General features: G+C 34.1%; 1 protein-coding gene across 1 annotated transcript in view; it reads left to right on the forward strand.

The window, feature by feature from the left end:
* Positions 1-23,732, forward strand: part of LOC121376983 (60S ribosomal protein L11) — a 28,278-nt gene extending 4,546 nt beyond the window's left edge. Inside the window, exons 2-5 of the mRNA XM_041504799.1 lie at positions 14,408-14,514; positions 17,933-18,080; positions 19,808-19,902; positions 23,650-23,732. Coding sequence (XP_041360733.1) covers positions 14,408-14,514; positions 17,933-18,080; positions 19,808-19,902; positions 23,650-23,679 — 380 coding nt within the window. The 3' untranslated portion in view covers positions 23,680-23,732. The remainder of the gene's footprint in view (positions 1-14,407; positions 14,515-17,932; positions 18,081-19,807; positions 19,903-23,649) is intronic.
* Positions 23,733-25,068: the final 1,336 nt, after the last annotated feature.

Genomic DNA, 25,068 nt, shown 5'->3' on the forward strand with positions numbered 1-25,068 from the left:
TGTTCTTAAGCTTTTAAAAAAATAAAACAACTTTTTTGCAATTTATGTTATATTTTATAAATTAAATTAATAATTTACACATTCAAAGTATTTGTAAATAGTGACGTGCAACCTTTAAAACTAATAAAATACTGGTTACCGTTTTGCATATTATTAGTATTAGAGTAACAAATCTTTGGATTTCGGTGTAAAAAACAAAATGGCGGCAAAACAATGAACTTTTGTTTTTCCAATGTTTACACTTTATACCTTTAATAAAGTTATATCAGTAGGTATATTAATGTCATGGATGGGTCAGAGATTACTGGTGGCCAACTATTTGTTAGTGAAATATTGCATGTGACAGCAAATCGAAAGAAGTGACCTGTAGATGTTTTTTTTGTTTTTGTATGATCATAGCGTTGTAGATTTTTTTTTTTTTTTTTAACCACTTGCCATCGGGATTGCACAAAGTATCTTTTACTGGCCCGAATCCAAAAAACACTGGCCTCGGGCATCGGGCCACTGTATTCTAGAAGGCCTGCTAATAAAATACATTTGTGTCAGTAATACCAGCATAATCTGTCAGGAATTTGGGGGATTCCCCAAGAGCCTGTTTAGATGGATACATGTACTTTGCCTACTTTTAAAATACCAACGTTGAATCTTTTTGAGGCAAAATGTGTGCTCCTCTAAATTTTTTGACAAATTCTGTTATAAACATTTGTGTGATGTTGACAGGATTTGGAAGTAATGGCAGCTATGCCGAATTATGAATCTAATTTATCAAGCACCAGTTGTGATGAGTAACTGGTAATAATGGCTGGTATTGTCGTTAATAAAACAATAAAAAACCAAAAACGGTATTAGGAGCAACATTTGTATTCACGTAAAAACATTTTAAATGACTTGCACTATAATTATTTTATATGGCGAATTACTTGAAACATAGGGATCAGGTTTTTAAAAATTATTTTAATGATTTTTAAAAAGAAAATGGATTTATTGAATTAAATGGGAATAACTATGTTGTATTTGACCATTTGCGCACGTTCATGCTAGTTTTATAGTCGCAAATATCCGTGTTTCTGTCTCCGCTCTGCGTCGTCGGTAAAACTTAATTTGTGGCGACTAAAACCAGCGCGCACGTGCGCAAATGGTCAAATCCGTTTTCAACCAATCAAAACCACTGGTATATACTGTCAGTACATTAAAGCGCCACCTCAATGCATGCATAACGTCATGTGTATGTAATTAGCTTGAAAACTTCCTACAAATTACTGTGTTTGTGAATTACGGATATATGCAAAAGCTGTCTGTTTGTGAATTACAGATATATGCGAAAAGTATCTGTTTGTGAATTACGGATATATGCGAAAACTATCTGTTTGTGAATTACGGATATATGCGAAAACTATCTGTTTGTGAATTACGGATATATGTGAAAACTTGTTTAGGGCTTACAAATTATTATATTGATTGTAAATACTGATTACATTGGCATGGTTTGGCATCCATGTTCAGCATTGGAATTAAGATTCATAATGCTATTTTGCTTTATTCCTTAGTCTTATTATCATCTCGTGAAAATATTGGCTACTCTGGTCTGGGTAGAGTTTGAGCCCCGAGTACCAGTGTCCAATATTCTGGACTCGTGGAGGCCCTAGTTGTAATTATTGTTTATTTAGTGATTTTTAATGAAGATATTTTTTAGTTGAACAAACCTATTGACATGCAAATACCACTGATGTACATAACATTTTAAAACATTGTATGTGGATATTCCTGTCATTGGTGAATTTGGATTACATTATTATTACTTGATATTACTGATAATCTTTGACATTTCACTTTACAATGAATATCTGCACATTGGCACGGGTTGTAGATAATATATCTCCTGCCTGACTTGATTATTTTTGTGCAATATTAACTTCACAGCTGCAACCCCAAACGACTTGTAGTTGTATTGGTTACTTACAAAGTGATACAATTAAGATAACAGATATTTTCTAAAAATGAAGACGGTCTTTTCGTGAACAGCTCAAATAATGTTTACAGATATTTGCATATCAGTACAGTCCGAGAGGCCCAAAACAGGCCACTGCTGGTTTGAACAAAGCAAGTTGCACTTTTCCCCCTCGCACCTGGATTTCATGCATGCATGTTGGCTGTACACATTGTCCAAATCCGAGAACCTGAAGTCTTGTTACTCATTATTGTGTAACATGGACCACTTTTAACAGGGTTACCAAAGAACTAGTTGCAGCGGTTTCTCATGATCACACATTCATAGGGCACAGAAGTGAAAATTCCTATAAAATGTGAAATTCTGAGGCCTACTCTAGCACAGATTATTTAGACGAGTTGGTTCTCCCCCACCCTCAACCCCACCCCCACCCACCACCCCTTCCCTTCTCTAATTATTTTGAAATGAGCCTTATTTCACTTCTTGGTTTTTCAAAACTGAACGTTTGTATACAAATGTAATAAATTGTTGTTGTTGATTAAAAACAAATTGAATGTACTTTCTGAACAAAATAGTTATTTGGCAACTTGTAGTTGTTAAATATTGTTGATTCTATATAACTTAATAACTTACATGTATCTGCACATTGGCACGGGTTGTAGATAATATATCTCCTGCCTGACTTTATTATTTTTGTGCAATATTGACTTCACAGCTGCAACCCCAAACAACTTGTATAGTTGAATTGGTTACTTACAAAGTGATACACTTAATGTAATAACTGCTGTTTGTTTTGTGTTTTAATATTTTTAATTAAGATATTTCTTTTTGTTTTAACAAACTCAAATTGACATGCAATACCACTTTCATAACATTTTGAAACATTGGTCTTTGTGACATTTCCTGAGATTCATGAATTTGAAATAAATAATTACTTGATAATCCTGGACATTTTCCAATAAATATTAGCACATTGGTACGAGTTGAAGGTAACATATCTTCTGCCTGACTTTTTTAATTTTTGTGCGATATTAACTTCACAGCTGCAACCCCAAATAACTTGTATAGTTGAATTGGTTACTATCAATGTGATACATGTGTGATAAATCGATTTTCCACGAGTACTCTGCAGACCTGTCAACCTTTAGTCCGAGAAAGCAGGAGGTGTGTGTTGAAAAAGCAGGAGATTTTGTCAAAAAACTGGAGATTTTTTAACTTCACACAATTTAACCCAAAATCGCAATGTTGTTGTAAACATTATTACAATAAGTTATATGAACACTACATAATGTCATATATACTTGTTAACCTTAGATCTTGGCTTTAAAAAAAAACAAAAATTAATTAATTTAAAAAAAAACAAAAATATGTGTGTATATATTTCTTTTAAAAGTTTAAATATTGTTATGATTTAATAAATATTTTTTTAAAACATCTCTTTTATCCAAAAATGTTAAGAACATTAACAAGAAATTAAAAAATTTAATTAGTACATTTACAGCATTACACTTACAGGATACGTTACATCATCATTTGTGGCTAGTGTACCCAAAATGAAGTACCCAAGACAAATTTATATAAATCTTATAAATTAATATTCAGTTTTTACTATGAGGAACAGTGGCGTGGTACTTATTTAAAATCTGTATCTGTTTGTGAATTACGGATATATGCGAAAACTTGTTCAGGGCTTACAAATTATTATATTGATTGTAAATACTGATTACATTGGCATGGTTTGGCATCCATGTTCAGCATTGGAATTAAGATTCATAATGCTATTTTGCTTTATTCCTTAGTCTTATTATCATCTCGTGAAAATATTGGCTACTCTGGTCTGGGTAGAGTTTGAGCCCCGAGTACCAGTGTCCAACATTCTGGACTCGTGGAGGCCCTAGTTGTAATTATTGTTTATTTAGTGATTTTTAATGAAGATATTTTTTAGCTGAAGAAACATATTGACATGCAAATACCACTGATGTACATAACATTTTAAAACATTGTATGTGGATATTCCTGTCATTGGTGAATTTGGATTACATTATTATTACTTGATATTACTGATAATCTTTGACATTTCACTTTACAATGAATATCTGCACATTGGCACGGGTTGTAGATAATATATCTCCTGCCTGACTTGATTATTTTTGTGCAATATTAACTTCACAGCTGCAACCCCAAACAACTTGTAGTTGTATTGGTTACTTACAAAGTGATACAATTAAGATAACAGATATTTTCTAAAAATGAAGACGGTCTTTTCGTGAACAGCTCAAATAATGTTTACAGATATTTGCATATCAGTACAGTCCGAGAGGCCCAAAACAGGCCACTGCTGGTTTGAACAAAGCAAGTTGCACTTTTCCCCCTCGCACCTGGATTTCATGCATGCATGTTGGCTGTACACATTGTCCAAATCCGAGAACCTGAAGTCTTGTTACTCATTATTGTGTAACATGGACCACTTTTAACAGGGTTACCAAAGAACTAGTTGCAGCGGTTTCTCATGATCACACATTCATAGGGCACAGAAGTGAAAATTCCTATAAAATGTGAAATTCTGAGGCCTACTCTAGCACAGATTATTTAGACGAGTTGGTTCTCCCCCACCCTCAACCCCACCCCCACCCACCACCCCTTCCCTTCTCTAATTATTTTGAAATGAGCCTTATTTCACTTCTTGGTTTTTCAAAACTGAACGTTTGTATACAAATGTAATAAATTGTTGTTGTTGATTAAAAACAAATTGAATGTACTTTCTGAACAAAATAGTTATTTGGCAACTTGTAGTTGTTAAATATTGTTGATTCTATATAACTTAATAACTTACATGTATCTGCACATTGGCACGGGTTGTAGATAATATATCTCCTGCCTGACTTTATTATTTTTGTGCAATATTGACTTCACAGCTGCAACCCCAAACAACTTGTATAGTTGAATTGGTTACTTACAAAGTGATACACTTAATGTAATAACTGCTGTTTGTTTTGTGTTTTAATATTTTTAATTAAGATATTTCTTTTTGTTTTAACAAACTCAAATTGACATGCAATACCACTTTCATAACATTTTGAAACATTGGTCTTTGTGACATTTCCTGAGATTCATGAATTTGAAATAAATAATTACTTGATAATCCTGGACATTTTCCAATAAATATTAGCACATTGGTACGAGTTGAAGGTAACATATCTTCTGCCTGACTTTTTTAATTTTTGTGCGATATTAACTTCACAGCTGCAACCCCAAATAACTTGTATAGTTGAATTGGTTACTATCAATGTGATACATGTGTGATAAATCGATTTTCCACGAGTACTCTGCAGACCTGTCAACCTTTAGTCCGAGAAAGCAGGAGGTGTGTGTTGAAAAAGCAGGAGATTTTGTCAAAAAACTGGAGATTTTTTAACTTCACACAATTTAACCCAAAATCGCAATGTTGTTGTAAACATTATTACAATAAGTTATATGAACACTACATAATGTCATATATACTTGTTAACCTTAGATCTTGGCTTTAAAAAAAAACAAAATTAATTAATTTAAAAAAAAACAAAAATATGTGTGTATATATTTCTTTTAAAAGTTTAAATATTGTTATGATTTAATAAATATTTTTTTAAAACATCTCTTTTATCCAAAAATGTTAAGAACATTAACAAGAAATTAAAAAATTTAATTAGTACATTTACAGCATTACACTTACAGGATACGTTACATCATCATTTGTGGCTAGTGTACCCAAAATGAAGTACCCAAGACAAATTTATATAAATCTTATAAATTAATATTCAGTTTTTACTATGAGGAACAGTGGCGTGGTACTTATTTAAAATCTGTATCTGTTTGTGAATTACGGATATATGCGAAAACTTGTTCAGGGCTTACAAATTATTATATTGATTGTAAATACTGATTACATTGGCATGGTTTGGCATCCATGTTCAGCATTGGAATTAAGATTCATAATGCTATTTTGCTTTATTCCTTAGTCTTATTATCATCTCGTGAAAATATTGGCTACTCTGGTCTGGGTAGAGTTTGACCCCCGAGTACCAGTGTCCAATAGTCTGGACTCGTGGAGGCCCTAGTTGTAATTATTGTTTATTTAGTGATTTTTAATGAAGATATTTTTTAGTTGAAGAAACATATTGACATGCAAATACCACTGATGTACATAACATTTTAAAACATTGTATGTGGATATTCCTGTCATTGGTGAATTTGGATTACATTAATATTACTTGATATTACTGATATTACTGATGATCTTTGACATTTCACTTTACAATGAATATCTGCACATTGGCACGGGTTGTAGATCATATATCTCCTGCCTGACTTGATTATTTTTGTGCAATATTAACTTCACTGCTGCAACCCCAAACAACTTGTAGTTGTATTGGTTACTTACAAAGTGATACAGTTAAGATAAAAAATATTTTCTAAAAATGAAGACGGTCTTTTCGTGAACAGCTGAAATAATGTTTACAGATATTTGCATATCAGTACAGTCCGAGAGGCCCAAAACAGGCCACTGCTGGTTTGAACAAAGCAAGTTGCACTTTTCCCCCTCACACCTGGATTTCATGCATGCATGTTGGCTGTACACATTGTCCAAATCCGAGAACCCGAAGTCTTGTTACTCATTATTGTTACTCATTATTGTGTAACATGGACCACTTTTAACAGGGTTACCAAAGAACTAGTTGCAGCGGTTTCTCATGATCACACATTCATAGGGCACAGAAGTGAAAATTCCTATAAAATTTGAAATTCTGAGGCCTACTCTAGCACAGATTATTTAGACGAGTTGGTTCACCCCCACCCCCACCCCCACCCACCACCCCTTCCCTTCTCTAATTATTTTGAAATGAGCCTTATTTCATTTCTTGGTTTTTCAAAACTGAACGTTTGTATACAAATGTAATAAATTGTTGTTGTTGATTAAAAACAAATTGAATGTACTTTCTGAACAAAATAGTTTTTTGGCAACTTGTAGTTGTTAAATATTGTTGATTCTATATAACTTTATAACTTACATGTATCTGCACATTGGCACGGGTTGTAGATAATATATCTCCTGCCTGACTTTATTATTTTTGTGCAATATTAACTTCACAGCTGCAACCCCAAACAACTTGTATAGTTGAATTGGTTACTTACAAAGTGATACACTTAATGTAATAACTGCTGTTTGTTTTGTGTTTTAATATTTTTAATTAAGATATTTCTTTTTGTTTTAACAAACTCAAATTGACATGCAATACCACTTTCATAACATTTTGAAAGATTGGTTTTTGTGACATTTCCTGAGATTCATGAATTTGAAATAAATAATTACTTGATAATCCTGGACATTTTCCAATAAATATTAGCACATTGACACGGGTTGAAGGTAACGTATCTTGTGCCTGACTTTTTTTTTTTTTGTGCGATATTAACTTCACAGCTGCAACCCCAAACAACTTGTATAGTTGAATTGGTTACTATCAATTTGATACATGTGTGGTAAATTGATTTTCCACGAGTACTCTGGCACGTGCCGAGTCTGGCAATACTGGAGTCTGTTCATAGGACTGGAGTACAAGTACAATCTCATTTAATTATATTTTTGACGTCATAATATACATGTATGCTTGCCACCAGTAATGTTACCGGGCTATGAGACATGAAGGAAAAACAAACATCGAATGTGTGGAATTACTTCAATTTAGATCTAGAAAACAAGAAAACTAAATGTTGTCTGTGCGGTATTCGCCTTAGTTAACTGGCAGTACTACACATACAGTGCAAAAGCACCAGATTTCAAAGCGCCCTAGATTGACTGTAATACACTGGACAATGTATGGCATTAATTTCTGCAGTAAGTAATCGGCGATGCACTAGTTTCTCTTTAATCTGGCTGCCCATTACAATACGTATCAACCGGTTTGTAAATGCATTATTCTAATTAACTCTGCATATAACATGAAATTTGATTGGCTAATAAAATACATTTGTGTCAGTAATACCAGCATAACCTGTCAGGAATTTGGGGGATTCCCCAAGAGCCTGTTTAGATGGATACATGTACTTTGCCTACTTTTAAAATACTAACGTTGAATCTTTTTGAGGCGAAATGTGTGTTCCTCTAAATTTTTTGACAAATTCTGTTTATAAACATTTGTGTGATGTTGACAGGATTTGGAAGGAACGGCAGCTATGCCAAATTATAAATCTTCGTTATCAAGCACCAGTTGTGATGAGCAACTGGTAATAATGGCTGGTATTGCCGTTAATAAAACAATAAAAAAACAAAAACGGTATTAGGAGCAACAGTTGTATTCACGTAAAAACATTTTAAATGACTTGCACTATAATTATTTTATATGGCGAATTACTTGAAACATAGTAGGGATCAGGTTTTTAAAAATTATTTTAATGATTTTTAAAAAGAAAATGGATTTATTGAATTAAAATGGGGATTACTATGTTGTATTTGACCATTTGCGCACGTTCATGCTGGTTTTATAGTCGCAAATATCCGTGTTTCTGTCTCCGCTCTGCGTCGTCGGTAAAAGTCAATTTGTGGCGACTGTAAAACTAGCGTGCACGTGCGCAAATGGTCAAATACGTTTTCAACCAATGAAAACCACTGGTATATACTGTCAGTACATTAAAGCACCACCTCAATGCATGCATAACGTCACGTGTATGTAATTAGCTTGAAAACTTCCTACAAATTACTATGTTGGTGAATTACTGATATATGCGAAAACTATCTGTTTGTGAATTACTGATATATGCGAAAACTTATCTGTTTGTGAATTACGGATATATGCGAAAACTATCTGTTTGTGAATTACTGATATATGCGAAAACTTATCTGTTTGTGAATTACAGATATATGCGAAAGCTTATCTGTTTGTGAATTACAGATATATGCGAAAGCTATCTGTTTGTGAATTACGGATATATGTGAAAAGTATCTGTTTGTGAATTACTGATATATGCGAAAACTTATCTGTTTGTGAATTACAGATATATGCGAAAGCTATCTGTGAATTACGGATATATGTGAAAAGTATCTGTTTGTGAATTACGGATATATGCGAAAGCTATCTGTTTGTGAATTACGGATATATGTGAAAACTTGTTCAGGGCTTACAAATTATTATATTGATTGTAAATACTGATTACATTGGCATGGTTTGGCATCCATGTTCAGCATTGGAATTAAGATTCATAATGCTATTTTGCTTTATTCCTTAGTCTTCTTATCATCTCGTGAAAATATTGGCTACTCTGGTCTGGGTAGAGTTTGACCCCCGAGTACCAGTGTCCAATATTCTGGACTCGTGGAGGCCCTAGTTGTAATTATTGTTTATTTAGTGATTTTTAATGAAGATATTTTTTAGCTGAAGAAACATATTGACATGCAAATACCACTGATGTACATAACATTTTAAAACATTGTATGTGGATATTCCTGTCATTGGTGAATTTGGATTACATTATTATTACTTGATATTACTGATATTACTGATGATCTTTGACATTTCACTTTACAATGAATATCTGCACATTGGCACGGGTTGTAGATAATATATCTCCTGCCTGACTTGATTATTTTTGTGCAATATTAACTTCACTGCTGCAACCCCAAACAACTAGTAGTTGTATTGGTTACTTACAAAGTGATACAATTAAGATAACAGATATTTTCTAAAAATGAAGACGGTCTTTTCGTGAACAGCTGAAATAATGTTTACAGATATTTGCATATCAGTACAGTCCGAGAGGCCCAAAACAGGCCACTGCTGGTTTGAACAAAGCAAGTTGCACTTTTCCCCCTCGCACCTGGATTTCATGCATGCATGTTGGCTGTACACATCGTCCAAATCCGAGAACCTGAAGTCTTGTTACTCATTATTGTGTAACATGGACCACTTTTAAGAGGGTTACCAAAGAACTAGTTGCAGCGGTTTCTCATGATCACACATTCATAGGGCACAGAAGTGAAAATTGCTATAAAATTTGAAATTCTGAGGCCTGCTCTGGCACAGATTATTTAGACGAGTTGGTTCTCCCCCACCCCCACCCACCACCCCTTCCCTTCTCTAATTATTTTGAAATGAGCCTTATTTCACTTCTTGGTTTTTCAAAACTGAACGTTTGTATACAAATGTAATAAATTGTTGTTGTTGATTAAAAACAAATTGAATGTACTTTCTGAACAAAATAGTTATTTGGCAACTTGTAGTTGTTAAATATTGTTGATTCTATATAACTTTATAACTTACATGTATCTGCACATTGGCACGGGTTGTAGATAATATATCTCCTGCCTGACTTTATTATTTTTGTGCAATATTGACTTCACCACTGCAACCCCAAACAACTTGTATAGTTGAATTGGTTACTTACAAAGTGATACACTTAATGAAATAACTGATGTTTGTTTTGTGTTTTAATATTTTTAATTAAGATATTTCTTTTTGTTTTAACAAACTCAAATTGACATGCAATACCACTTTCGTAACATTTTGAAAGATTGGTCTTTGTGACATTTCCTGAGATTCATGAATTTGAAATAAATAATTACTTGATAATCCTGGACATTTTCCAATAAATATTAGCACATTGACACGGGTTGAAGGTAACATATCTTCTGCCTGACTTTTTTAATTTTTGTGCGATATTAACTTCACAGCTGCAACCCCAAACAACTTGTATAGTTGAATTGGTTACTATCAATGTGATACATGTGTGATAAATCGATTTTCCACGTGTACTCTGGCACGTGCCGAGTCTGGCAATACTGGAGTCTGTTCACAGGACTCAAGTACCCGTACAATCTCATTTAATTATATTTTTGACATCGCTTGCCACCAGTAATGTTACCGGGCTATGAGACAAAAAGGAAAAACAAACATCGAATGTGTGAAATTATTTCAATTTAGATCTAGAAAACAAGAAAACTAAATGTTGTCTGTGCGGTATTCGCCTTAGTTAACTGGCAGTACCACACGTACAGTGCAAAAGCACCATTTTTCAAAGCGCCCTAGATTGACTGTAATACACTGGACAATGTATGGCATTAATTTCTGCAGTAAGTAATCAGCGATGCACTAGTTTCTCTTTAATCTGGCTGCCCATTACAATACGTATCAACCGGTTTGTAAATGCATTATTCTAATTCACTTGCATAAAACATGATTGGCTAATAAAATACATTTGTGTTAGTAATACCAGCATAACCTGTCAGGAATTTGGGGGATTCACCAAGAGCCTATTTAGATATATTCATAGGCAACTTCTCGCTGTTTAGATGGATACATGTACTTTGCCTACTTTTAAAATACCAGCATTGAATCTTTCTGAGGAAAATGTGCTCCTCTAAATTTTTTAACATCAATTCTGTTTATAAACATTTGTGTGATGTCATCTCTGTGATGCTGACAGGATTTGGAAGTAACGGCAGCTATGCCGAATTATGAATCTTTGTTGATAATAATGGCTGGTATTGTCATTAATGAAACAATAATAATAAAAAAAACGGTATTAGCAACAGTTGTATTCATGTAAAAACATATTTTAAATGACTTGCAGTATAATTATTTTATATGGTTTATTACTTGAAACATAGTAGGGATCAGGTTTTTAAAAATGATTTTAATGATTTTTAAAAAGAAAATGCATTTATTGAATTAAATGGGAATAACTATGTTGTATTTGACCATTTGCGCACGTTCATGCTAGTTTTATAGTCGCAAATATCTGTTTTTCTGTCTCCACTCTGCGTCGTCAGTAAAACTCAATTTGTGGCGACTGTAAAACCAGCATGAATGTGCGCAGATGGTCAAATCCGTTTTCAACCAATGAAAACCACTGGTATATACTGTCATTAAAGCACCACCTCAATGCATGCATAACGTCACGTGTATGTAATTAGCTTGAAAACTTCCTACAAATTACTATGTTGGTGAATTACTGATATATGCGAAAACTATCTGTTTGTGAATTGCGGATATATGCGAAAACTATCTGTTTGTGAATTACGGATATATGCGAAAACTTATCTGTTTGTGAATTACAGATATATGCGAAAGCTATCTGTTTGTGAATTACGGATATATGTGAAAACTTGTTCAGGGCTTACAAATTATTATATTGATTGTAAATACTGATTACATTGGCATGGTTTGGCATCCATGTTCAGCATTGGAATTAAGATTCATAATGCTATTTTGCTTTATTCCTTAGTCTTATTATCATCTCGTGAAAATATTGGCTACTCTGGTCTGGGTAGAGTTTGAGCCCCGAGTACCAGTGTCCAATATTCTGGACTCGTGGAGGCCCTAGTTGTAATTATTGTTTATTTAGTGATTTTTAATGAAGATATTTTTTAGTTGAAGAAACACATTGACATGCAAATACAACTGATGTACATAACATTTTAAAACATTGTATGTGGATATTCCTGTCATTGGTGAATTTGGATTACATTATTATTACTTGATATTACTGATATTACTGATGATCTTTGACATTTCACTTTACAATGCACATTGGCACGGGTTGTAGATAATATATCTCCTGCCTGACTTGATTATTTTTGTGCAATATTAACTTCACTGCTGCAACCCCAAACAACCTATAGTTGTATTGGTTACTTACAAAGTGATACAATTGTTTAATATATTGTCGTTTTCTATTTGACATATTATTATTATTTTATCTCTTTACTTATGTCCCAGACTATCCCAGGGCTCAAATGTAATGGCGGCAGTTTGCCACAATGCTGTGATCGTGGGCCACAATGCCCTGAAATTAAATAGTCTTGCAGCCCAACTGGCCATGCCTCCTGTACATCACTGACAGGTCATCCTCCTCGAATGCTGTATGATACATTTGCCATTGAGCTGTATTGACGTCGTCGGTCAGTTTGACAGCAGATGTATCGGACTAACAGAAACGTGACAACTAAATGTTTTACTACGAAAACATGAACCTATTCACACTAGGTCAATAAGTAGAAAATTGATATCACTATGAAATTCTTTCCTGCACTGATCAGCTACGAAATGCCAAATTAAGGGACTTCAAAGGAACTTTTATTAATCTTGGTTTTGCTGATTACAGAAAAATATTCGGTAGTTAAATGATCGAATACCAACTGCGTATGTCTGACATCTGGCAGTGCAATGCTCTTTCTGTTTTTAAAGTCTGGAATAGATCACAACTGTTAACAATTACATTACAATAATATTTATAGCACAAATAAATTGTGTCAATATTATTACAGAACATAATGTCCATCCAAAATTGGAAACCGGGCTTTTGAGCATTTTCTGTTATACTGTAGAGGGAAATTTCACTGTCAGTCATGTATTATGTGATCTCCATGTCCATGTGTTGTAAAGCCAACCCATTCAGTCAAAGTATTGTGAAAAGTGCATCGTGTTGAAAAATGCAGACCAGAATTTTTTTTTTTTTTTTATTATTTTTTAATGAAGAGCTTAGAAAAAGACACCGCAGGAACAATAATATTAACATCAATTTTCACACCCAAATAAGTAACATGCAGTGCCTGAATGAATGCTTAAAAATTACTCACAGCAAATGCAATAAAATGAATACATACTATTAATTATGGTAGATGAAATATTTCACCTCAGTTGAGGGTGTATACAACAGCCCTAAAAAAATTTTATTGCGATTAGACTGCATTTGAATTGTTTTACATTAATGCTAATTATTTAGGCTCAAACATTTATCTTATTAAAAATAAAGAAATTGTGTGGTGATACAATGGCTAAGTACTCAAAAGTTTATAGCAAATACAGAATTGCGAAATTAATTTTCATCAGTTGCAAAGTCGGAGCCAAACGTAGCAATGCAACGTAACAATTTTCACATTTACAGTGTGCTTAACATACCGAAGAACAATCGAAGAAACAACATTACTGTGAAAATGTTCAACAATGTCTGTTATATATACATGTATATTGTAGGTTTTTTTTTTGTCAGTTCTAATTTTTGCCTTGTTGCCATGCCTTCTGGCTGTAATGTCCAAACATAATTACCACCAGTTGCCAAATTCGATGCCTGATTAGGACCGTAACTAGTCGGGGGAAATATTGGGATGGGCAAAAAGTACCAGTGCACAGTAAAGTAGGGTCTTGTTCAGCTGGACAAAAATATAAATCAACTAAAAGAGGCACTTTTTCCATGTTCATCTGGGGAGCAACTCGCCTCTAGGTATTCAAGGTTATCAAGATAATTATTTATTTTATATCAATAATTTTCATATCCTAAGTGTTTTTGTTTAAAAGATGAAGCATATAAGTTAAAATTGATTTTTACTGGATGTGTGTGTATTATAAACATTACAATATATGTGCTGCTTCAGAAATATCTTAATTAAAATAAAGCCAATTTGTATCTTATCTTCCTTTCCTCTTTCAGCGCGTTACACAGTGAGGTCATTTGGCATCCGGAGAAATGAGAAGATTGCAGTTCACTGCACCGTGCGTGGAGCTAAAGCAGAGGAGATCTTAGAAAAAGGTTTGAAGGTAAATAGACTTCTTGTTTATTCTTCAGTATAAACAGTCAAACTGGATTCTCTCCGCTGCCTGTGATATTGAGAGAACAGGATATCTTGAGGTTGAGAAACTGTTCAGTAGCAGTGTGGTGCTTGTTGGTGTAGAGAGAACAGAGTTTTAGAGAGAACAGTTTGATGGTAAAACAACTTTATGTTTATCACGAACCGACAGTGTTTGGTACTTGTTGGTAAAATAGCTTTGTTTTATCTTGAAGCAGCAGTATCAGGTAGGATTAACATGAGGGTAAAATGGTAGATTATAATCAAAAATTGATCGGTTGTGCTATACGAATGTGATAATTGATTATAAAAATCCATAATCGATTGTTACAGAAAATATTAATTGTGATCGTTCCTCCAGATTAGATGATGGAATTAATGTACATATAAATATGTTGGGGCTTGTTTGATATCATGCATACATAAGCAAAAATGTATTAAATAGTTATTAAAGATAAAATTAGCAGTTTGTAGGATCAAGACTGTACTGAACAAAATAAGAAACTTCCGCTAACTTTGGATTGAACATAACTTGATGAAAACAAACCGGGGGAATAATTGTTATATATGCGTTTAAAGAGTGTTCCATGATGCATCGTTTGGTGCAAAAATCATGCAAAATAAAAAAACAGAAACTGGGAGAAATTTTGACCAAGTGTGGTAGGGGTTAAAAAAAAACCCACCCACTTAATAACGGGTATGACCACCTCTTGAATTGACCACTGCAGTGCATCGCAGGCACATAGAATTGACTAAAGTGTTGATTTCTGCCTGTGGAATATTGTTCCATTCCTGAGTGAGCGTTTGATGAAGTTCGTTGACGGGGCTGGGTTGGGACGACGCCTCAATCGTCTGTCCAGACTATCCCAGACATGCTCGATGGGGTTGAGATCAGGACTTTTAGCGGGCCAGTCATCGATGAAATCAATGTTATTTGTCCTAAGAAAATTTACAGTGTCTCTAGATGTATGAGAGGTGGCATTATCATGCTGAAAAATCGAGGTGTTGGTGTTGACGTGATGAAAGAGAATGTCATCGCGGTAACGTTGAGCATTTAAATTGCCATCAATGACGACTAGTGTTGAACGATAACCATGGGCAATGGCTGCCCAGACCATGCCACAACCCCCACCCCCGAAACGATCTCGTTCAAGAACACAGCAGTCAGCATATCGTTCATTTCTCCTACGGTAGACGCGTACCCTGCCATCACCACGTTATAAAGAAAATCTGGATTCATCCGAAAAAAGAATGGTATTCCAGCGTCGCCGTATCCAACTAGTGTGTACACGTGCCCAATTAAGACGATTTAGATGATGACGTTGCGTTAAAACGCATCTGACGTAAGGACGTCGTGCATGTAAACCGTTCTCCCGCAGACGATTACGAACAGTTTGCCCACTGATTCGGTTATAATGAAGCCCAGGTGTGTCAGCAGCAGTAGCAGTGACAGTTTGGAATCGATTGCGCAAATGCGTGTTCATGATATAGCGGTCTTGACCACGCATTGTAACACGCGGACGTCCACGACGTGGCAAGACGTTTGTGCTTCCTGTCGTTCGAAATCTTACGCGAAGATTTCGTATCGCTCGACTAGAACTCCCAACATGCCTTGCAACGTCTTCTGTCGACATGCCAGCATCAAGCATGCCAATCGCCCGTTCGCGTAAATTATTGGGTATTCTTGGCATACTACAAATGCTACAATGTAAAAAAAACTTTAATTTTTTTTAAAAATTTTGAAGCGTTTTCGTTCACTTGACAACAATGTCAGTAAGACAAGTAAAACAAATTGACCGAATACTACACGGGACATGTCGAACCATGCATGCACGTGCAAATTGAATTTCACGTTGTCGACGATTAACAGTGCAAAAATAATGGATAAAATTCATGAATCCTGATAATACAGCTCAAGACTAATACTACCTATATAATTTCATTACACAATGAATTCTTTAACACAACAAATACTATATGTACAAATTGGAAGTTTCTTTTTTTGTTCAGTATATATGTCAGAATGACCAAATGTTTGACATCCACATAGCCAATGATTAATTAATCAATGTACTCTAGTGGTGTTAAATAATTAAACAAAAGACACTTTAACTTTGTAAGATCTATCCGGTAAACATGGTCTATAATTTGTCTGTCTTGTGTTCACATAAATCTAACTGATTGTATATTTGAAAGTTGATTGGTTGATGCAAGTCGATTATAACCGATGATCACTGATGAAATTGCAGCTGATTGCTACAACTAGTATCTGGAGCGTGCTGGTTTAAACAACAGAGTCTGGTGATAGAACGGTCTTCTCCAGACAAGGCGAGTGGTCACTACCGCTCACTTCCACTTTCACTTGGAAACTTTTTATTAGACTCTTTTAGAGCGTCTATTTGATCACCTTGCAGTAAAAAAAATTAATCTTTTCTTTTTTCTTTTGACTGCTCGCCTAACACGATTTCAGGAGACTGATCTACAGCTCGCCTTGATTTTGTTGATGGCGATGTCTGGTGAATATCGTTATAGTTAATGCCACTTCTCCTGGTTTCTGAGGTACATGCCTTATTAATTTTGCGTAAAAATAATTTTGAGAGCTAAACACCAGGATGACCAGAGACATGTCAGATGTGTCAAAATTGATAATAAAAGTTTGTTTTGTTTACCATCACCACCTAGAGTACAGTGAATAAATACTAATAATTGGCTGTTGGATGTCTAACATTTGGTCATTGTGACAGCACACACTACAGCTTTTAATATATTACTTGTGGGGCACTGTTTGGGACAGAAGAGAATGTCCATTGAAGGGATTTGATTCTTCGATCGAAGCATCTCAGGCGAGTGCTCTAACTACTGAGCTAGATAGTAGATCCCACTATAGACAGAACTGTTTGATATCTACTGACAGTCACTAGTCTTTAAAGAGGGACCAGTTGATTTAACCATGGTTCAAGACGAAAGTAATAAACTATTTTAGACAATAGGATAACTAAGACTTGTTTTATTGTATGTGGTAGTCTGCCATTTAGCCAATTGGTAGTCATGGTGATTGAGTTGAACAGTCAAACAAATGTTTATCCTCATTTTGTTGTCTGTCGAGGCACGTGAAAGCTATTTTAATGCACAAACATGACACAAATAATAGAAGCCATGTCTCAAAGAGTATCCAGGTAATTCAAGAATGTGAAGAAATAAAAGTCGGGGGCCAAATTCACTAAACTTTTGCAACTTTGCGATATCGCAGTGCAATGCTAAAAGACTTGCAAAGAGGATGCTCTGTTGTCTAGCAGAGCCTAAGAGACCTTTGTCAATTAGGCCCCTGGTTTGTAATCTAGTTTTTATTGTAATTTAATTCATGTACCAATTTCTCTGGGGCTCTTTAGGTGCGTGAATACGAGTTGAGAAGAAACAACTTCTCGTACACGGGAAACTTTGGCTTCGGTATTCAGGAACACATTGATCTTGGCATCAAGTACGATCCAGCTATCGGCATCTACGGCATGGACTTCTACATCGTCCTCGGTCGTCCAGGTAATGGCTCGTTGGTTGTATTGTCATTGTGTTATCTCAGTTTACAGAGACAATAGCTAGCTCTAATTATATCATTTGTCAGTTTATCTTGTCAATCGATTAATGAATGTTTAACGAAAAAAACATCTAAAATTACTAACAAGAATAATGTAGACATCAGTGAAAAAGTCACATTTCTGAAAGACACAGTGGAAGCATATTAACATTAAATACCAAAAAATAAAATCTTAAAAAACCCACACAAAAAACCCACTGGTCAGACCATGAAAAAAGTGTGTGGAGTTGGGCTAAATAAACTGATATTGCACTGAATTATCAAAACAAGAAAGAAAAAAAATCAGATTTGAAAGTAAACAGCTATGAAAAATAGCACAAGATACCAAAAATAAACTTTGAAAAGACGGCAAACTTTGTGGTTGGACATGGAAACATTGTCAAGAAAAATCTGTTGAATCTATCAAGCAGTAAATTAACTTAAGGAAGTGAGTGCAGTTAAACACACTACTATGGTGATGACACATTCAAAGTAAAAAACGTTTTGTCTTCACCTTACTATGGTGATGACACATTCAGAGTAAAAAACGTTTTATCTTCACCTTTCGAAATGTTACAGATTTCTGTCCACCTGATTGTTTAGGTTAAATGTCAATTGTATTTGTGTGAGCTAATCAATTACCTCAAATTTGCATTCAAATTGGATGTTTTCAAAAGTTTGTAACCGACATGCTAACACTGGTTCGGTTCACATGACATTTTGTTTCACTAGTGATGGTTAACCTTTCCGTACAGTGACGGCGAGTCGCTAATTAAATAACGTCATGGACTGTACCTACTGTTGCTGCCCCTGTCTGTTGCGTAAACAACCCCAGTAGTATAATGTTCATACCTCGTGACGTAATCAGTATAAATGTATGACATATTTATAGACGTACTCCTGTTATAAGTGAGGAATTTACCACAAACAATAGCAGTTGGGGGTCTTTTCCATTTTGACAAGTTCGCTGACCAAGGTGTCTGTAAGTACTGTATCTAAAATACACTCCGTATCCTAACTCTGATGCCATATACGTTTAGTTGGATCAATTTTTAGTGCAATTATGAGATTAAACTTACATGTCAATGACAAGTACAAACCCTATACCCCTATTCGAAAGCAGGTCAGTCTTTCAGTTAAGGTGCATCGGGTTTCTTCCTGTAGGTTTTGTACTAGTCGACATCATACATGTTTTATAGGATAAGTGAACTAAAACATGATCCAACTAATGATCCGAGGCATCAGATCTAGGAAACTGTATTTTAGACATAGTAGACTTTCATGTACTTACCAACCCCTTGTTCGGTGAAACTGTCAGTTTGAACATAAAGCAGGTCAGGCCTAGAAATCATACCCAATGAAATTATAAATTATGACCTCTTAATTTATTTGTTTTACATGCTGTAGTTTAAGAAAGAACAAACTTTAGATACATAATTTCAATGTCTTTGAGCTACATTTTATTGATATTAAATGATAATAGCATGCCATATAACAACGTAAATAAAGTAAGCCTGCTTCATGACATGATACGGCTCAGTGCATGACATCATTCGAGCTGAGACATGAAAAGGTTAACATTTACTACCGATATTTTGAGATATTTCACACCATGTAGTGTAACAATACAGGCTTCAGTGTGAGGTCAGATTTCACTTGGTTCAATAGAACACTATCGTTTGTTTGCTACCAGGTTTCAATGTGAGTCAACGACGGCAGAAAAAGAGTCGGGTTGGTACCAGCCACCGGATTGACAAGAAGGAAGCCATTAAGTGGTTTCAGCAGAAGGTATGTTTCGTCCTCGGTATCTTTCACCTCTCAGCCCTCTACACTGCGATCATTTTTGTCATTTGGCGACTGAAACATTTTATATTATCTATATAAAAAATACAAATTGGCCTAGCTCCTAGGTGGAATAATTAACATGGAAGGGACTATAGGTTTTATCTCCATCTGTCATTCTGTCCCATATATATATCATTTCCAGACCTGTGTTTGCAGTTTCTTTGAGATACTGAGCTGAAGTTAGTTTAATTTTCATCTGTAGATGAAGTTAGCATTTCATAGGGATTTCCCATTTATAAGAGTTAACAGTTCTTGAACCATCAGTGTTTTCCATCCTTCACTCTGCAATGTGTCTCGTTCTTCAGCTGAAATTTTGCATATAGCTTAATCATATGTTACCAAAGGGTCTATTTAGCACAGAAGACTTCAGCTGGAGTTTAAGGTTTTTATTCTGGGATCTCCTGGAGGGATGTGAAAATCCTGATGTATATAAAACATCACGTGTGTGTGTGTGTGTGTGTATATATATATATATATATATATCGACCCTGGAATAACAAAAGGACATAAAATCAGTTACATTTTCCAGGTTAAGTACAATTTACTTCAATATTATATTAACTAATGTACATTTAACACACATACATTTCAATTCAGACTCAAATCAAGTATAATTATAATTCAAAGGTTAATTTAATTATCACATTGCTATAAGCATGTGCAAAGCACGTTATAAACTAACTACACAAATAAACACTTGTGTATTCCATAGCACACATAATCATAAACATTATATACACATGCAAGTAAATATTTAACCTACCGACTGTAGGGCAGGTCGTTTGAATAATGATGCTGGGTGAGTTACATCATTGATAACCTGTCAATAAAATACCACTTATAAATAGGTGCTCATAAAATATACACATAGAATATATTTATCCACTTAATAATAAATTAGATTAATAACTGATTTAGTTAATTTAGTTAATTTTATTATTATCAAAGCTAATCAAATATTCGTCTTAGAAGACAAATATCCCTATATAATTATAAACATTATTAAACACTACTTTAACCCATTTGCTATAGAATAAGTTTAATCAACTGCTTACACATGCCAAGTTCTAATTTAAGACTTATCATAAAATATACATACACTAATCTATTTTACAACTTAAAACATATGGTTATATCTTAAAATATATGTTTGTATTTACCTGTGCTGTTAACAATTGTGCTTTGCAGAACTTTATCACATAAAAACTTGCAATGCAGAAAAACAACTCTGTCTTGCTTGAATGTTTAAAATTCTCTCACTTCAGAGAACATCAGGTAACAAAAGGAGTTACGGGTGAACACAACTCAAGCTCACAATACCAAAGACACCAGAAAACAATAGAAACAAAATCAGAGACACCTTTGTACTATTAAGAGTTAGAAAGAATAAAATATATGTAAACTGTTTTAAAATTGTAGTGTATGTGAAATGCAATTTAAAACATCCGGTTACACATACAGTGGAACCTCGTTAGTCCGGACAGTATGGTTATTAAAAAACCCGTCAAATTAACGAATTTCTGGATTACTGAAATGTACGTGATGAGTAATCTCCCTTGACTCACAAACAAAATAAAAACGACACATTTGATTTTTAGAACCAGACATTTCTTCAACCAGTTTTGTTCTGTTGATCCGTCTCGTGGTGTGAATAAGGCACTATTTGCATGTCCGTCAGTAGTGTACTGCCAGGTGCTTATCTTAAAGTTAGAAAATGTGATTAAATAAAATGAAATACTGTTTAAGACATGTTACATTGTTGATACTAAATGTTTTATTACTATCGACAACAAGTTTTAAATTTTATTAGTCAACCGGTTAATGTAAATCTAGGCCACGTGGTTGAGTTCATTTCCACGAAGTGGGTACGTTGTTGAGGAATGCATATTGTTTCTTACTTATATACAATCATTATTAGTTTAAAGTTTTTACGTTTACAGATTTTATTTTAAACATATAAAATGGCGAAATTATAATTCATTTCTGCTATATCTACTGATATAATACTAGCGCCGACATGATACATCCCTCCACCCCTAGCACTGAAATACAACTCTCTCAAAACCGGCGTGAAACTGAATGAGCATTGTTCCACTTGTGAAAGAGTCGCGAGCCAGTGTTTTGATAGCAATAACATATAAAGACGTTTCCTTTGTCTTTATTTTGGGTGACTGGCAATACTCTTGAGTTGGACACCAAAACAATTATGAACAGTATTCAGTAATAAATCATACAGGTAAGTTAGGAGGGTAGTTACAAAACGAGGTCATGGGGTACCGTAGGGTATGATCAAGAGTTACCCACTTTTAAAAATAAAATACTCTTCTTTTTTTTCATAAAATAAAACAGCCAGTCTGGTCATAGATCAAAGAAATTATATTTAAAAAAACATCAAACACTTGTGAACACTTAACACTAAATAGACACAGGTGAATGGTTAAATAAACTGCGGAGTGAAACCCCGTGCAGCCATTTTATCTCTGTCAATTCCTTGAGCGTTAATTGGCGGATTACTTTTATGTTCAATCAGCGGCGACCGGTCAAACGAAGCAATTTGCCTTTACTTTTTACATTTGGTTCAGAATTATGACCGTCCGGTTCCAGAAGCTGAATATCCGGATAAACGAATAACTTTACTGGGTGGTCGTTTCGTTTTGTGATAAAACCGTCTGTAAGGTGAGGTTTCCGGAGTAATGGAGTCCGGACTAACGAGGTTCCACTGTATATCCAGTTTAACTTTCATGGGGGTTTAACTCTTTACAGCACTTAGTGTAAAAATGAGCAGTTAGCTAATGTGACAATGAGCAAGATGAGCCCTGTTGTTTTGACAGTTAAGGCACTTGAATTTAGTTCCTTGCTGTGTGTCTAGTACTTTTGTACTTTAATGTTTATTATTACTCTTCTATATTTTGCAGGGTACTAGTATCTAATCATACCCAATCAGTAAAATGTTAAAATTCAAATTCGAGCACGACTGGTTGTTCACTGTAACTTCACAGTCATGGAATCAGTTTAATAACATTTCTGAGAGGGTATTTGTGCAAATACTGTGTGACCCTCTCAGAAATGTTATATTCATAAGATGAATGATGTTTATGAATATGTTTTGGACCCTGTAGGCGATTTGTAGGCCTATTAGTCGCCTACCAGTCCAACAGGGTAGGGAAGGGGACTATAGGTTTCATGTTAGTCCATCCGTAGTTTTCTGAATGTTTTTTTTAGAAAGACTAGAGATGATGACCTGAAATGTTTTGTGTAGCTTTATCATGTACTGTTACAGATCAAGTTTGACTTTCATGGTGATTACCCATTTGTGATGGAGTTATGGCCCTTGAACTTAGGAGATTTGAAAATTTGTTTTCCGGACTTTTTTTCTTTTCTTAAAGAAGGCCTTGAGATATTGACCTAAAATTTTGTATATAGCTTTATCATCATGTACTATTACTGATCAAGTTTAATTTTTATGGTGATTTACCCACTTTTTACAGAAGTATGGCCTTTGAATTTAGAAGATAAGAAAAATTGTCGAGTTCAGTAAGGGGACATGGATAGCTTCTTGTCATTTAAAAAAACCTAATATAGTAATATCCTAATTTTATTACATGCTTTATCATTTGAACTATTGGTTCATAATGAAACATGTTTTCAGTTTGTGTGTCTAATTTTGTGTTCTTTGTTTTGTTTTTTCAGTATGATGGCATCATTCTTCCAGGAAAATAAAAAGGACATTGCAAATTACACTATAAAGTAAAAAATAAAGATGGCCAAACATTCTGATTTTTTTATTATTTAATCTTCTGACTACTACAGGCGAGATATCTACAAGTCGACATACTGGTCACGTATACAGTGCATTCCCCAATTCATATTTCCCGCTGTTTGCACAACACTCACCCGAAATAATAATCATGTACAGGAAATAGATTATATCACAGTATGGCACCTTTAGTTTTTCATTTTCAATGAAAAGTACTTGGGAATGTCATGGTCATTTTCAATGAAAAGTACTTGGGAATGTCATGGTCATTTTCAATGACAGGTACTTGGGAATGTCATGGTCATTTTCAGGAATCGATAACTGAGTGTGATAGCTAATTTGATAAACAATTTGATAGTGTTACCAACAAATAGAATCACCATATATTGGGATATGAATCGTATTTAGTTTTTAAAAAATATTCTTGTCCGAAAAACAGTTAATGGGAATAATGAACATAAATACTGGACATCTGGCCACAAATGCCAAAGTAAACATGCCTTTTTAGATTTTTTGGCCTAATTTTAATCAACATTAACTGATCTAAAATATAAATTAAAAAATAATAATACTTACCGATTCAAATATGAAATTTATTTTGTGCATTTATTTCAAAAAAATTAATTGAATTTTTGTGTAAAAGTTATAAACTTGTACCCACTCAATGTGTTTTTTGTCAGAAATTAATCCAGTAGTCTGAAGCTTGATCAACAGCTTGATGCAGTATGTTGAGAGATAAGAACTTGTGCTGAATGACATGTTTGTGAAGGCTTTTTGTTATTTTTTTCCATCAGTACTGGGCACAAATTCTGTTTGTTCATAATTCTTATATGTATATTAAGTAATTAATGCATATATATATATATATATACAAAAGTATATATATAAATGGAATCTACCTATTTGCATGGACCGTGATTGCTGCAAATTATGTAAGTGTTTGATAGTCCTAACCTTGATGTTAATTATGATTAATTGGGATATTTCAATTGGTCGATCTCTGTTGATTATTGATGTCGGCTGCCATACGATTAGTGCTTCTAGGTTTAAATATTATTTTACAGTTTTATTACAATACTCTTGTGTTTAAATATTATTTTACAGTTTTATTACAATACTCTTGTGTTTAAATATTATTTTACAGTTTTATTACAATACTCTTGTGTTTAAAGTTTGTTTTGTTTAACCAAACTACTAGGACACATTGATTAATTATAAAGCCTGTTTGTGTGTAAAGGAACCAGTGAATTTGGCATGTAATTATAATGAAGTCATATAAATAGTATTCTTGAAAAATCAAGTAGAATGATAAATTGTTTACGTTCCTTTAAATATCGATTATTAAGATCCGC

This window comes from Gigantopelta aegis, chromosome 7, assembly GCF_016097555.1.
Source record: "Gigantopelta aegis isolate Gae_Host chromosome 7, Gae_host_genome, whole genome shotgun sequence".
Taxonomy (NCBI): domain Eukaryota; kingdom Metazoa; phylum Mollusca; class Gastropoda; order Neomphalida; family Peltospiridae; genus Gigantopelta; species Gigantopelta aegis.